This window comes from Monoraphidium neglectum, assembly GCF_000611645.1.
Source record: "Monoraphidium neglectum strain SAG 48.87 unplaced genomic scaffold scaffold00567, whole genome shotgun sequence".
NCBI classification, from domain to species: domain Eukaryota; kingdom Viridiplantae; phylum Chlorophyta; class Chlorophyceae; order Sphaeropleales; family Selenastraceae; genus Monoraphidium; species Monoraphidium neglectum.
The window spans coordinates 8,579-23,848 of NW_014013061.1; the positions used below are offsets into that span (position 1 = coordinate 8,579).

General features: G+C 64.4%; 4 protein-coding genes across 4 annotated transcripts; 1 reads left to right on the forward strand and 3 right to left on the reverse strand.

Annotated features, from left to right (window-relative positions):
• Nucleotides 1-223: 223 nt before the first annotated feature.
• MNEG_4186 (UDP-glucuronosyltransferase 3A2) lies at nucleotides 224-4,034 on the forward strand (the record flags this gene model as incomplete). Its single annotated transcript, XM_014047336.1, has 8 exons — nucleotides 224-652; nucleotides 1,001-1,110; nucleotides 1,474-1,591; nucleotides 1,991-2,110; nucleotides 2,406-2,550; nucleotides 2,872-3,083; nucleotides 3,276-3,437; nucleotides 3,849-4,034. 8 exons carry the CDS (start codon nucleotides 224-226, stop codon nucleotides 4,032-4,034), a joined length of 1,482 nt encoding a protein of 493 aa, XP_013902790.1.
• A 3,224-nt stretch (nucleotides 4,035-7,258) lies between these two features.
• On the reverse strand, nucleotides 7,259-8,293 carry MNEG_4187 (hypothetical protein; the record flags this gene model as incomplete). Its single annotated transcript, XM_014047337.1, has 2 exons — nucleotides 7,259-7,573; nucleotides 7,763-8,293. The coding sequence occupies 2 exons, from the start codon at nucleotides 8,291-8,293 to the stop codon at nucleotides 7,259-7,261; spliced, it is 846 nt and encodes a 281-aa protein (XP_013902791.1).
• Nucleotides 8,294-9,531: 1,238 nt separating this feature from the next.
• Nucleotides 9,532-11,489, reverse strand: MNEG_4188 (hypothetical protein; the record flags this gene model as incomplete). Its single annotated transcript, XM_014047338.1, has 5 exons — nucleotides 9,532-9,654; nucleotides 10,040-10,137; nucleotides 10,524-10,760; nucleotides 10,962-11,112; nucleotides 11,457-11,489. The coding sequence occupies 5 exons, from the start codon at nucleotides 11,487-11,489 to the stop codon at nucleotides 9,532-9,534; spliced, it is 642 nt and encodes a 213-aa protein (XP_013902792.1).
• Nucleotides 11,490-11,841: 352 nt separating this feature from the next.
• On the reverse strand, nucleotides 11,842-14,747 carry MNEG_4189 (hypothetical protein; the record flags this gene model as incomplete). Its single annotated transcript, XM_014047339.1, has 5 exons — nucleotides 11,842-12,138; nucleotides 12,462-12,658; nucleotides 12,965-13,352; nucleotides 13,613-14,443; nucleotides 14,628-14,747. 5 exons carry the CDS (start codon nucleotides 14,745-14,747, stop codon nucleotides 11,842-11,844), a joined length of 1,833 nt encoding a protein of 610 aa, XP_013902793.1.
• Nucleotides 14,748-15,270: the final 523 nt, after the last annotated feature.

Sequence of the window (15,270 nt, forward strand, 5' to 3'; positions counted from 1 at the left end):
GTGCTTCCCAAGGTGGTGTTTGGGCCGGGCGCCCCGCCCCGTCGTTGGCCACTGCAGCGCGATACGCCTGCCAGCCCTCCCGCATTCGGCCAAACCAAGCAGCCCGGCGCTCATCACCCAGTCACACTCGACCCGTGCCCATCCCAACACCACCAAGCCCGGCCACACCCACCCCTGCACCCACCCAGCAGCCGGCAAACCCACCTCAAGGCAGACACGCCCCATGGACGCAACAGCAGCGGCCAACTTGCTTTTTGTCAGCGTCCCGCACTTGGGCCACATCAGCCCCGCGATCGCCGTCGCGCGCGCCTGCAACGAGCGCCGCTGCGCCGCCGCCGGCAACGCGCCCCATGGCCCCGCAGCCGGCGCAGCCGGTGCCGTCCGCTTCGCGGCGCTGTCCGAGAGCCGGGCAAAGGTGGAAGCCGCCGGCCTCGAGTTTGTCGATCTGGGGCCGCTGTCCGCAGAGGACGAGGCGCAAAAGCAGCAGATCCACGCCCAGGGGGCGCGCAGCAAGGGCAAGGCCCGAGTGAAGCTGGGGTGCCAGCTGTTCACCCTGATGGAGCGCGCCATGTTCCCGCCGCTGGTGGAGGCGCTGGGCAGCGGCGGCGCCGCGGCCGGCACAGACGCGATTGTGGCAGACTTTGCGACCCTGGTGGGTGGCGGCTGGGCGGCGGCTGCGCGCACGTGCGTGCGTGCTTGTGCGTGCTTGTGCATGCTTGTGCATGCTTGTGCGTGCGGGCATGCTTGCTGCGGCTTGCGTGGAGTGCCTGACTGTGCAGCAGACTTTGAAGCGTGCCTTGGCCAACAGCGCGCTCAGCGGGCGGTGGGGCGCCAAACCTCCCCCTTGCCTCCGCACAGTGCACAGAACTGCGATAGCTGGCTTGGCGGTTGCTGACTTGGCAGGCGACAAACCGCTCCACCGCCGTGACACCCCATTCCTTTTGCAATGACTGGCTGATGCACGATACGCACGCGCCCTCGCTGCATGCTCTTTTCTCAGGCCGCCCACGATGCTGCGGAGCACCTGGGGCTGCCGCTGGTGCTTCTTCACCAGGGGCCCCTGGGGATGATCTTGTCTGGGGCAGGGTACAACAGCGCCAACATGTACAGGTGGGGCGGTGACGCATCACGATGCCAAGCATTGAGGTGACCGAAAAGGGTGGAGGGGCGTGGCGGGAACGGGCTGCGTGCATGCTGGGCCCCGCGACAGGGGCTTGCCACAGGGCCGGCTGCGCCCCAAGCAGGGGGCCGCGAGGCTCAGAGCCCTCCGCCCGCAGCCCCGCTGGCCGGCAAGCCGCTGGCAGATTGCAGCCGCACTTGAGTATCCGCTGGTTCGGCACGGGCCCCTGCGGCGTTGGGGCTCTGTGCAGCACGCCGCGGCTGTCTACACCGTGCCCGCCGAGCACGCTTGCCTGCAAAAATCAAGCGCGCCATCCGCTTATAATGATGGAACGCTATGCCCCGCACCCGCAGCCACGTACCGCTGGAGATCCCGGGACCTTTCCTGCAGGCTGGGCCCCTGACGCCAGCGCAGCGCGCCGTCAACCCGCTGCTCAAGAGGCTTGCCCACTCGCAGTCCTGTGGCATCATGGTGAGTCCCTGGAGGCCGCGCGAAGGGCGCGCCTGCATGCATGCTTTTTAGCTGTCATAATTGCCAGTGTGAGAAGCCAGGCTGAGCTGGAGATATCTTGGGCATTGTGGACCTATCAGTGCGCGGTCATAGGTGATGTGGAATGAGCTTGTCAAGCTGTGCGGCTGTGCATAGATCCACACGCATTTGTTTGTGCGCCACTCCGTGCCTGTGCAAGCGTGCGCCGGGTTGCAAGGCGTATGGCTGTGCAAGGGCCTGGCGTTGGCGAGTTGGCTCAGACTCATGATTTTGATGTGCAAGCTTGCATGTTTGGAGAGGTTGTTGCAACAAATGCAAGTCCGCACTCACACAAAACCCTCACCCACATGCCCCGATTATGTCCACCGCTTTCGACTGCAGGACCCGTACCGCGCCGCCACTCGAGCTCGCCTGGGGCTGCCGAGGGTGCGGCTGGCAAAATTTGGCTGCTCGCCCAGCGTGGAGCGCGTGCTGCACCTTGTATCTGGCTCCATGGACCTGGTGAGGGGGGTGACTTGCATACCTCTGCGCATCACCCTCGTACACAGCCCCCCGCAGTCACATGCGCGCCCGCACGCGCACGCGCACACGCACGCACACGCACACGCACACACACACACACAATTACACACACAATCACACACACAATCACAAACACGTGTACGCGCGCATACACACCCGCACACACAGACAGGCACACACACGGAGGCGCGCACACCTCTTGCATGACTCATCTTTCCTGTGCCACATCATCCATGCACTCTCTTGCCCCACGCTGCGCCTGCTTGTTTTGCAGGAGGTGGAGCGCCCGCTGCCGCCCAGCTGGCACATGACAGGTCAGCACAACGTCGACTTCAGCGAGGGCAGCTTCCCAGTGCCCCTGGTGAAGGCGGGTGACGACACCAACCGCGACTTGGAAGCGTTCCTGCAGGCCGCTGCAGGTGAGGGCGCTGGCAGGGCGCACCGCCTTGGCCTGTAACTTGGGAATGACGGCGGGCTGGTTGCGGCCAGGTGGGGCCAATTTTGCCATTACAAGGTTTGACTGTGGGGCCGGACAGGCACGTCAGGACAGGGCTATTGCAGTTGGGAGACGTGTGCACCCACAGCAGCCTGCGGGCACATCGGGTCGACACTGGGCAGCGCGGCTGGCACGGGCCGCCGGTCGCACCCAAGCCTTTTTGCAACTCTGGACTGCTCTTGCTGATCCCAACCCACGTGCCTGCGCCCACTCGCAACCGCCCTCTGCTGAACACTCCTTGCAGATGCGGGCCGCCCTGTGGTTTACATTGCCACCGGCACCGTGGCCAAGCCGAGCCAGGCGCAGATCGACGCCATTGTGGGGACCGTGCAGGCGGTGGAGGGCGCGAGCTTTGTGTGGAGCCTGGCCAAGGACTGCCACGCCCTGCTGCCTTCAGGGGACGTGGCGGAGTGGTCCGGCGGCCGCGCAAAGGTGCTGTCGTGGGCGCCGCAGCAGGTGCGAGGGCAGCCGCATGGTTGGGCAAGGGGCAGGGCGTGCGGGCAGCAGCTAGCTGCGGGTTCTGCTCATCCCTCAGCGCCATCTTTACACCATGCATAACAAGCTGGCAAATGCCCAAACAACCCCCACATGCTGACATGCTTCCAGTAACCGACCCTCCCGTGCCACGTGCACACGTGCGCCGTCCAGGCGCTGCTGGGCCACGCGTCTGTGCAGCTGTTTGTGACCCACGGTGGCCTCAACTCGACCTACGAGGGCGTCACCGCGGGGCTGCCGCTGGTGGTGCTGCCCTACTTTGCAGACCAGCCCATCAACGCGATGCACGTCGTCAACAAGGGGCTCGGCACCATGGTGGGTGGTGCTTTGAGGGCGTGTTGGGAGTGGGGGGGGGGGGTTAGGGTGTGTGGGTCAACAGCATGGTAGGCGGCAATGTTGCTGCAGGGAATGTCTCGGCAGGAGGGACGGCGCTTTCTGGCAGAGGGTCAGGACTTCGCATAAGGTTCCCCATCCATGCTGACCCCTTTCAGCTTGAGATTGCAAAACCGCACCTGCGCTAACCCCGACGCGACCAGCCCTTAGCGCACTGCTTGGATGATTGAGGCTGGCCGCCCCTGGCGCTCCTTGAAGGCGATTTCGCAATCGATTTTAGTGGCCTCGCCTCGCCTACAAGCCCCCTAGCCCAAGGATGTGTGCCCATAGCCGGCCCCTCACACTCCGCCTGACGTGCTGCATGCCCTTCACCCCGCCACCCCCCTCCCCCAGCTCGACCCCTGGACCCTCACCGCGGCCGGGCTCTCCCGGGCGGTGCGGCAGCTGCTTGCTGACAAAGACACTCACGCTCGCACCGCAGAGATGGGCCGCCGGCTGCGTGCGCGGACGCCCGGCGCGCGGCGCGCGGCCGAGCTGATTGAGGAGTTTTCGGTCCACGCTGCCTGCAAGCGCCCGTGAATTGTGCATGTGATGTTCTTCATCTCTGCATGCAAACAAAGCGTCCCACGCGGTGGAGCAACAAGCCTGGCACTTGGGCTGTGGAGACCGTGGCGCCCTTGCACCTGTGGCCGCCCCCCACCTGGGGCAGTGGCTCGCAAGCCGGTGTGCGCTCCTCTGGGTTGGACAGGGTCGGTGCACTTTGGGCTTGTGCTTCAATCGGTTATGGCGGTCTTTTGAAGTGCATTGTGAGCTTGATTATGCACAATACTTCATTGATCCGCAACCGCGGCTGCCCGCGGGCGCCGTCGGGCGCAATCACAGCGGCGCACAAGTGGCATCCAAATTGCGCTGATCTCATTTAGATCGCACCATGTGTTTCTCCAACCCATTTCAGTGATGGCTGCTGGCTGGCTCGGCCCCCCGCAGGTGTGCTGGCAGCCATTATGATTGATGGGATTTTTTCTAATGCACTGCTGCGCTGCAGGCGTCTTGCTGCCTAATCCTGTTTGAACCTCCTGTGTCCCTCCAAGACAAGGTGCGCTCATGACGTTTGACCAAAACAACCAACAGCAGACATGCTGCTTACTTCGAACACAAGCACTCGCTGTATGTTCCTGACTTGGGGAATGGATGCAACCTGCAATAGTTGTGATGCGGGTATGCAGCTGACCCATGCAGGGACCCTTGGACGTTTCGCAACATGCCGCCGCGTTGGTTGTGTGACAAGATTACTTGTCAAGACGCGGCAACTCTTGGGGGCCTGCTCCCTCTGCGAACTGTGCAGCCCCCCTCCTGGGCAGTGCCCCAGTGCTTGTCGAGTGTGCAGTAAACCAGGGTTTGGTGCGCGAACCAAGGCCAGGTGCAGGGTGTTGCATGCACGTCGTGCTCCAGATTGCGCAGCACAAGCTCTCGCAGCCAGGCCTGACTGCAAGAGCCCAGGCCAGCAGGGCTGCGGGGCCCTGATGCGAAAACTTTGTTGGGGAGCACGCGCGCGATTTTGCCGTGATCGGGCGGCGCTCGAAGGGGAAAAGGAATAGAATCACATGTCCTGGCGGTGAGCAGGAGCCATGATAAATGGCGCCATGTTCTGGTGTTGTAGGGTGGTTGTGGCTGGTGCGTGCACACTGCGTTGCTGGGGGAAGATTGGTCGTTCGGGGATCCGCCTTGTGCCACAGCTCTGATACCTGGCACTCTTGAAAAGACCGACCTGTGGCCCTGCAACACGAAAGCAGTGTGCACTGGTCAAACTCTAGTCAAACCCGGACCACAGCGTGACCCCAAGCAGGCAGGGGGCGATGGGGTGGGGGTAATGATCACTTGTTTCTCTGTAACGCCCGCCCCTCGCCGTAGGATGCACACCAGTAGTAATAATGTTGGACATTGAAAGAATAAAATCGTCTTGACACACAGAAACTGGCTTCAGTACAGCCACGCACGGGCCCTTCCAGTGTTGAAGTGTGTCGAAAGGCAATCCCGCATCACGAAAAAGGGCCGTGTGCTATCCAGCACTGCCGCTCAGCACAGGTGAGAGTCGGCGCCGGAGAAGCCAAGGAATCACTGGTGATGGAAAACCCCTTTCCAGCCCCCCAACAACGTGGCAGGAGGAGGAGCTGGCGAATACATGGAGCGCGCGGGCTATAGGACTCAACCATGCCATGAGGACATCATGCCATGAGCTCGGCTGTGCTTGCCTTTTGAGGGGGTTGGGGTGCCCCCCCCCCCTGCACAGTGTATGGACGAGGCTGTGCCAGGAGGGTTCCAGGTGTGCGAGCTGAAATTGCTATGAAACAGCGCGATGCGGGGCCGGCGGTCGGCTACCCAGCAGGCACTTCTAGTGCGCCAAGTTGGCGCTCGCGTCAACTCTGCGCGGTGCGCTGCAGCTCGGCGGCTGCCACAGCAATGATGGAGGCGAGCAACGAACAGGCAGGCAATGCTGGTAAGACGAAAATCATCCAGGTGCCCACGCACGAGGGTGTGGCTGGCACCGCCAGCGTGTGTGCAGGGCGTGGCCGGCAAGATGAAGGCTTTGCAGTTGCGGACACGTATCAAGCGGACACCCCATCCGGACCAGCCGGCGTCGAAAACAATGCGGTTGAAAGGGCCGCCGTGGTGCGGTGTACCTCGTGCCACCACCTGGGGAGCTGACGACAGGCATGCACAGCGAGAGAGAAGAGTGAGCACTGCGCAGCCGGCGCTTCTACTAAAAGACACATACACCTTGTAGGCGGGCTGATTGTACACAGGCGTACAATGACAGCTGGGGCAGGCGGCGCCAGTGCCCTGAAGCGACAGGCAATGACTGTGCGTGCTGTTTGACAGGCAAATCTGCGCAGCTGGCCCACGGCCGAGAAAACAGTGTTGATGCCCGCTGCGGCCCCGCACTCTGGTGTGCATGAACAACGGGCCAAGAGGGGCAGGCACCGCAGCTATGTAGTTTGGGTGTGCCATCCAGACCTAATTCAAGTGACAAGACGTTTGAGCCAAGGCGCACACAGGTGATTTGGCATGCTTGTTTGAGGAAGGGGTGGATGCCTTGCACGGCGACCAAGCCAGTGAGGGGGTCCACCGCCTCTCAGGTGACCCGGCAAAAAGCTCCGCGCCGCCACGTGCGATCACAAGGGGTGTGCGGCACAGGGCGCCACTCTGGCGCTGGCGAAGCCCGGATACCCATCAACCAATCAAGCAGCCGCACGTCCGTTCGTTTTTGCGGCCGCGGCCGTGGCTTGACAAGTCCTGATCAATGACGCCTCACGTGCGCGTTTCAACTGCACGTAACATCGCGGCACGAAGCGCGCCGCGCAGCGCGCCATCAGGTAAGCAGTGCCTGAGTTAGTGCACAGCCAAAGGCGACAGCAACAGCGCCCGCCTCGGCCGCACAAGAGAAAGAGTCGCGCACCACCAAGAGAGCGCCAAGGCCTGGTGGGATGCGTGCAAGAATGCTGGTGGCAGGTGGACCCGGCGGCGACGAGAGGCCGCGAGGCAAGAGGGAGGGAGTTTTCAAGGCACAGCGGGATGATTCATCTTGCGGTGATCCCTAGAAATCCAAGGGCTTGCCTGGCGCACAAACTGGCTGCCAAGGCGGGAACGCTGTCGTTGATAAGTGATTTGCAGCCAAGAGTCGCCAGTGGTGGAAGCAAGCGGAGCGCCGCGTTAGGCAAGGCGCTCCAGTGGGTAGCTTGAGCCTGAATTGGGCGTCAGAAGGCAGCTGCAGTTCAGATCATATCAGATCTTGCCGAGGCGCATCAGATCATGTCGCTGCAAAGCGCATCCAGCCAGCTGTCGTCGAGTCCGAAGCAGTCAAACACGTCGTCGATGCCGCCGATTTCATGTAGAATGGGCAGGTCTGTGCCAGCCGACGGTGTGCCAAGCGCCGCAGCCTCCACGGCGCTGAACGCAGAGGCATCGCTGCTCGCTGGCGCCCAAAACGCCTCGTTCGGCCAGGCGGCGGCCGGCAGCACAGGCAGCAGCGGCGGCGCCTGGGCCGCGGCAACGACGGCCGTGGCGGCGGGCATGGCGGGCATGAAGTCGTCGGTGCTGCTGTCCGAGCTAGAGGCGAGCTGCAGGGCGGATGAGAGGGCGCGTGCTGATTGTGAGCGAGCACACATGCACGGCGAGGTGACCACAGCAGTGCGCTGACTTGTTCTGGGACACAACGGAAGTGCATGCGCGACAGTAAGGCACGCGCCCACGCCAACGAGGATTTCGGTCGAGCGTTTTTGCTGCTAGAGGATTGGCTCGGGCCGCACCTGCCGGCTGCTCGCCCCCCGCTGGTGTGGCGCCGCGGCAGGCAAGCGCAGTCCGGCGTGGAGGTCCGCGGCAGACGCCCACCACGGGCGCGGCAGCACGTAGTCGAGCAGCAGCTGCTGCTGCTGCTGCTGCTGCTGCTGCTGCTGCTGCTGCTGCTGCTGCTGCTCCTGCTGCTGCATGTACACGCTTGCCTGCATCGTCGTTGCTGTCGAAGCTGCCGCGTACCAGCACAGCGGCTCGACCAGCTGGCTTTGTGCCTGCGGCAGCAGCTTAGACATCGTCGGCGTACACGGGCCCTCTTGCGAGGTGCCCGTCGGCTGCCGTCGCTGCTTTCGACCACGCAGCTGCCGGCTCGCGGCAGTCGCAATCATGTGCTCGCTGCAGAGCGCCTTCTGCCGGTCAGGCTGCTGCTGCTGCTGGTGCTGGCGGTGACGCGCCAGGATCTGCCCGAGTGTCATCCGCGCCCGCTTTGGCGCGGAGTGCACCCGCGCCTGCCCTTTGGGCTCTGCGGCCTGCGCGGCCTCCGCCATGGAGCCTTGGTCGGATGCTCTCCTCCGCTTGGGACCGCCAGCGTGGCGCGGGTGGGGCGGCAGCACAAAGGGCACGCACCTGTCGCGCAGGTGGGTGGTGTAGGCCGCGGGAGGCATGACAGAGATAGTGGTAAAGCGCGGCTGGATCCGGCACGGGTGGTGCTGTGTGCGTGTGTGGGAAAGAGGGGGCGGACGTGCACAGGAGGTTCCGATGCATCGCGTGACATCCTTGTCAGCAGTGGTGGGTGACGGCTCACTTCCAGGGCGCGTACGGACCGTTGCCAGACGGTGCTCACCTTTGCAGCATCACTGGGTCGATATAATCGGGATCGTGGCTGCCAATGGTGTCCGTGCCTGAGGCTACGGCATGCTCAAATTCAGCTGGCCCCATGCACATCGCTCTGTCTGATGTCGTTCGGGTATCAACGTGAGACGAGACAATTGATGGCTATTGACGAGGCCTTTGTGCTGCTATGAATCAGCTCTCTGCTATAGATGCACGCTTCCGAAAGATCCGTGAGTCTTAGCATTTGAAGTACATGATATTATAGCAAACACAACTGAGTGTCGAAAATTACAGGTAATTGGCGCATAGAAGGGCTACCACGTTGTGTCGTTGGAGTTTTGGCGCGGCGGGCCTGTGTCGGTGACGCATCCGCAGCCCACTAGGCCCGTTCTTCATTGATGGTACAGCAATATTAATTTTTGCAGGCTCAGAATTTGTTCCGTAATGTGGGAGAACCATGGCTGGGCCCAAATCCCACAGCAATTCACAGCGAGCGCTCCAACCCAACAGCCACGGGGATCTTGCGGCAGGTTTGCCGCACACCTTGTTACCTCAGCTGGATGCTGATTTTCATGACACAGCCACCACACGAGCTGCGCGTGTGCTACTGCCAGCGCCTTGAAATGGGTCAACCCCCGGTGGTCACAGGCTCCCTCTTGTGAGGTTGATGACAACAACGGCACAACTACAGCGATGCCAGGCACCCCAAGTTCAGATGCGGTGCACAGCGACATCTGGTGAGCTTGGTTTTTGATATCAGCACTCGATTACGCATCACAGCCACGGCCGCCCTCTGCGTGCGCAAGGGGGGCACCCGGGACCGCTGGCGGCTGACATACATGCGAGCAGGCGCCATCCCATCCGCCCTCTCTGGAACAATGTGATGCCGTGGCGCCCAATCTCCTTGCGAAGACAACAAAGAAAGAATTGCAGAACAACATGCTCAAAGCAGTCAGCCAGAAAGCTTCTCCAAGCGCCCGCTCCTGAGCTTGTACACGCCTGGCGCCTGGATCTGGTAGTTGGCGGGCGTGTCCGTGTAGCGCCCTGGAGAGTCCCACTCGTTGTGGCCGTTATTCTGCCCGCCAGATGTGGGAAGGGGTGTTAATTTTTGGGATTTCTTGTGGGCGGGCAGGTGGAGGGCAAAGAGGGAGCAAACACACCCTGCAACAGGCCATGGGGATCCCAAAGCAGGTCAGCGTGTCGCAAGGCTTCGCCGTCGGCCGCTGCTAATGCACAAGCTTTCCCGAGCCGCCCACCAGCCGCCAGGCGCCAGGCAGCAAGGCACGCTCACTAGAACCAGCAGCCACAACGCGCCAGCTTGCGTCTGCGATCGCTCGCACTGCCTGCCCGGCCCCTTGCCCCATTCTACCCGCGGCTTCCAGCGGCCAGTGCGCACCCCCCCCCCCAAAAACACAAACCGTGCAAGCCCCTTGCCCGAGCCGTCCCCCGCCGCATCGCACCATCACAAATTCAATAACAGAGGCCTCAATCAACGCTGTCCGGTGGTTGCCGCCGTCGGGGCCGCGCGCCAGCTTCACGCCAGGGGTCTGGGTCCAGCCTGGGCCCAGGGGCGCAGGGAGGTGACGCGGCGGCGATCGCGTGGGGGCAGACGTGCGGTGAGGTGAGGGGAAGGGGGAGGGTGCAGTGCGCAAGCCAGGTGAACGCGCTGCGGGCACCTGGGAAGAAAGGTGCATAGGTGATGCGTGTTGCAGGCTGTCGCCCTCTCAGCTGGGCCGCTTTGCAGATGCTTGGCGCGGGCTGCCAAAAGTAAGCTGGGGTCTTGTGACAATCCGGCCTTCGCCAAAATCATGTGGCACAAAAGGATAACGGGATTTGGGGGCAACGCCGACCTTGCTTCGGCTCCACCAGGCGCCTTGATACCCACGATAGGGTACTAAAACGCACGCCTCGACCCAACAACCGCCCAGGCGAGCCCGCGCTCACCTTTCCTGTCAGCATTGAAATGGATAAAGGCGTCGTGCCACCCCGTGTAGTAATTGAGGGTGATCGTCGCGACCTGCTCCGCGGGCGGGGCCGCCGGCGGCGCCGGCGGAGCGGCCTGCTGCGCTTGCTGCTGCTCCTGCTGCTGCGGGGCCGCGGCTGCCTCGGCCGCCTGCTGCTGCTGTGGCTGCTGCTGCTGCAGCTGCTGCAGGTGCTTCTGGGAGGCAGCTACCTGGGACTCTGCATTTACAACGATTGTAAAGATGGCAAGAGTCAGGGCTCAGGCATTGCAAATAACCGGGTCCTCTTGCCTTTGTTGTGTCGAGGCAGGATTCACGAGGTCACATGACAGCCCACCCAAGTGCCCACAAAAGTACATTGGCATCCGCCCATGCCCAGATGGTTCCGAGGCGGGCCCGCGGCCCCTGCGAGGCGGCTCACCAAGCTCCGCGACCCGGGCCGCCGCAGCCACCAGGTCGGACTCCAGCGCCACGACCCGCTGCTGCAGCCGCGCCCGGTCCTTGCGCTCCGCCAGCAGCTGGGCGCTGAAAAGCTCGACGTCATCCACTGCCTTGGCGCGCGCCTGGTCGACCTGTTGTGGGCACGCAGCGCAGTAGACTTTGTGATTCCCTGTGGGTTTTCTGAAATGGCGAATGCAGTGTCCAAAGAACTGTGCACACCATCTGTTGCTGGGAGGTGATGCCATACAGCAATCAGTATCGGGATGGCGGCGGCGGCGGCAAACCTGCAGCAGGTGTCGCTGGACTGCGAGCAGCTGCTGCAGCTGATCGCCATCCAACTGTGCTCGCGTTAGTCCTGGGCCGTTGCGACTCGATCGGGCGGGAACCTGCGGAGTGAGTGCCGGTAAGCCGTTCGAAGACTTGCACGAGATCATCGAAAGAGCCCCTCAGCAGCCATCGCCGGCGCGTCGCGCACCAAGGAACGCGCTCGGATAGGTACACCAAGCATCTGCTGCTGCATGCGCGTTCTCAACATGGCGTTTCGATGGTGCTGCAAGCCCGGGAGCCCTGTTTGAAGGCAATCAGTGAAGCAGATATGTTGTTCAAGCGTCGAACTGCGTCAACCGTATCATTCACGAGCTCCAAAGTGATGTCAGCGACCTGGGGCCTGTTCGGCCGCTTTGACAGAAAGCGTCCTCCAGCCACTTCATCAGTAAGCGCATCCCGGCCCGTCAAACCTGCCGAGGCCTCCGAAAGGGTGTCACTTGAATTAAAGTATTCAAAACTGTGCTTGTCAGTTATGCACGCGGCAACGCTCTACACTGCAGCTCGCACTCGCGAGCCCCGGCCTGTGCGCGCTGTCAGCACCGCTCCCGCAGCCCGTGCCGCTCCTGCCGCCGGTCCCGCAGCAGCAGCGCCCCGAACGCTGCCCGGAACTTCTCGTGCGTGTGCTGCGCCGCGGGCTGCGTCGCGTCATCATACACGTCCAGTTCGGTCAACATTTTCTGCGCGCGGTCAAGCGCCGCCGCGCGCGCGGGCGGCAGCTCGTCCGCCTTTGCCTTTGCGGCCAGCCACGCCAGGGTGGCCTGGAGGGGGCGCCGCACGCCGTACGCGAGGACGACGCCGGAGCGGAAGGCGAGGAGGCCGCGGTTCAGCAGCTGCGAGGGGGTGGGTCGGGGCGGGACGTGGGGAAGGTGAACAGTCGATAGCAGATAAGGTAGAGTTTTTGAGGTGAGTTCACGAGTGTGTGGAGAGGGGTTTTGGCGACAGAAAGGTCAAAGAATGGGGTGAAGTCTCCGCTGGGCGCAACGGATTCAATTATTTGACAATCGGTGCGCGGGCCTTTGCGTTGCTGTGGCGTGCATCGCACCGCCTTGAAGCCGCAGATGCGGCCCACTGGTGTCCGCCCCTCCGGCCGGAGAAGCAGGTGGGAACCCCCTGCGCCCCTCCCGCTCGCCCGACGCGCGCATGCGCGACGCACGTGCGGGATCGTGAGCGCGACCGCCGCGCCGCCGCTGCCGCGCGGCGCCGGCCCCGCGAGCATCTGCTGGCGCGCCCCCTCCACGCGCGCGCCCAGCGGGCCGCAGCGCGACACGAAAAGGTCCAGGGCGCGGCGGAACACGTCCCATTCTGTCAGCAAGCGGCTGCACAGCCAGATGCCGTCCTCGGGGCAGGGCCCTAGGGCAGGCGGACAGGCACGAACGAACAGGGAAGGCTTGGATTCAAGTCCGAGTGAGGGGGGCAGGCTGGCGTGACGTCGGTCAGGTGGGGGGGAGGGGCGTCCAAAGGGGTAGAGCGGGGCCGGAACGTCGCGTCGCTCGGCGCCGTCAAATGCCGCCGCTGCAGGCTGCAGGCTTCGAAACGAGCCAGCCCCGCCCCCCTTTTGGAGCAAGCACGCGGGGGAAGCCCCGCACCAGCCAGCGCCGGTCCAATTCATGTCACTGCACCCCCTGCCTCAATCGCGCCCCCGCTGCGGCGCCTCACCTTGTCCGCAGGCCGCCAGCAGGACCTCTGGCTCAGCCGCAAAGAGAGCCGATGCCCCCTCCATGCACCGCTCCATATCACCCAGCACCCCGCCCATCAGCCTGCCGCCCGCGTCCCAGCCGCCCGCCGCCGCCCCCCCGCTGCCCCCGTCCCGCGCCGCCACCACTGCCGCAGCCCGCGGTTCTGCCGACGGCGCCGCCGCCGCTGTCGCTGCCGCCGCGGCCGCGGCGCGCCGTCGTGCCGCCAGCTGGCGCTGCAGGTCAAGCGCCAGCTCAGCGGCCTTTGCCTCCAGCAGGGCGCAGAAACCGCCGTAGAGCAGCTGCCAATCGTGGCCGGCCAGCTTCCCGACCATCCGCTGGACCGCGCGCGCGTTGTACTTGTCGTCCACCTGGCGGCGTTTGGGGTGGCGGTTGGGTGAGGGCGTTCAAATTTTGACGAGTGGACTGGGGCGCGACGCCGTGGGGCAGCCCGTCGCCCAGGGCATCTGTCCGCGTGCATATGTGCGCTTGTGCGCGCATGTATACGCGTGCACGTGTGGGATGGCCTGCGCCATTTGAGCGGGACGAGTGCGGGCGGGGCTCCGGACGGTCGCTCGGCCGCAGTTGATCAGGGCGGCAGCACATTCGCTGCGAGTCGCAGCAAACCCACCGCGAGCCGCTCTCCGCCAGCTGGCGCCTCCCAGAGTTGGTCCACGTGAGTCATCCGCCTGCCAGACCCTAAACCACCCCCACCCCCGCGGCGGCTGCTTCCCTCTGCGCTGCCGGCGCCGCCGCCGCCGCCGCCGCCGGCCACCGGCCCCGCCGCCGCCGTTGACGCCACCGCCGCAGCAGACACGGCGACCCATATTGCCGCGAACGCATCAGCGATGAATTCGAACCCCTTCCTAAGGCACCCAAATCGCGCCGCGGTGCCAGTCAGCGCCCGCCACGCCCTGAGGTGCAGCCGGGGGTCAGAGGGCCTCAGGCCGGGCGGCAGCTGCCAGGGCGGCGGCGGGGGCGCGCGGCGTAGCTGCAGGCGCACCTCCGGGGTGACGGCGGCGCCGTCGGCGGCGGCCGGCAGCTGCTGCTGCTGCTGCTGCTGCTGCTGCTGCTGCTGCTGCTGCTGCTGCTGCTGCTGATGGGCAGCAGCCGCCGGCCCCGCGGGCGCCCTGGGCAGCGCCAGCCGCAGCTGGGGCAGCCACAGCCCCTCGCTGCCCTCGACCGCGGCGCGCCAGTCCGCGCAGACTGCCATGCCGCTGGCCAGGTCCCGCACGCTGATGCAGGGGCTGCCCAGCACGAGCAGCAGAACCTCTACAGGCAAAGCGCGGCCCAGCCGCCGCGGGTGCGCAGCTGGTGCCGTGGTGTGGTCGGTGGGCGCGGGGCTGCGGCCGGGGTCTGGCAGCGGCTGCGGATGCCCGTCTGGGTGCGGGAGACGGGGCCCAAGGTGCTCTGCGGCAGCTGATGCTGTCGCTGCTGCATCGTCTTCGTCATCTGACAAGTCCTGTATGGGGTAACGCGAGGGCACGCAGGGGGTCGGGCGGGGCGGCCGCTCGGGCGACGTCGCGACGCCTGCGCCCGGCCCCGCGGCGCACGCTCCCAGCCGGCATGTGCGTCAATGCTCGAGGCTTCCCCGTGCGTCGCATATCGTATGTATTGGCAGCTCGTATGCTGTGCAGCTGGCGCACCTGTAGGTCATCCAGCAGGTCGTCGCCTGCCAGCGCCCCCTCGCCCGCCGCCGCGCCTGCGCCGGCCTCGCCGGCCGGGCGCGACACCGAAAGCGACCAGCCCGGGAATTCAAACTCCATAGGGGCCGGCTGTGAAGCGGCGGCCTGTGGGTGGCCGCGCGGGCAGCAGGCGAGCCGCTGCGAAGTGCTGCAGCGCGTGGACCGCGGCGCAGCTGCTGCCTCTGTGTTCTGCGGTGCGGCAGCTCCGCGCGATCGCGCCTTTGTGGAGGATACTACTGCAAGGCTTCTGTAAGGGTGCGTGGGGCCGCCTCAGGCGTGAGCTGAACCCAGTGCGTTTGTGACACACATGGTTTGTGCTGAGCTCGTCGGCGGCATGTCAGGGTGCGAGTGCGACGTGGTGCGCGTAGATGATCAGATTCTAACGTGCACGTTCAAAGGACACAAACGCCCAAACCATCACAATGCGAGGTGGGGTGTAACCCCAAGCACTCACCAGCGGGAGCAGGAACGACGCCTTCCGTGGCGATGTACAAGTGCGATGGCACTGTAGGTGGTCGTCGCGCACATTCCTATGTTGCTGGTGTGCACAGACCGCTCTCGACGCAGGCCTCGATCACAAATTTTGACAAGGACAGACCCTTGC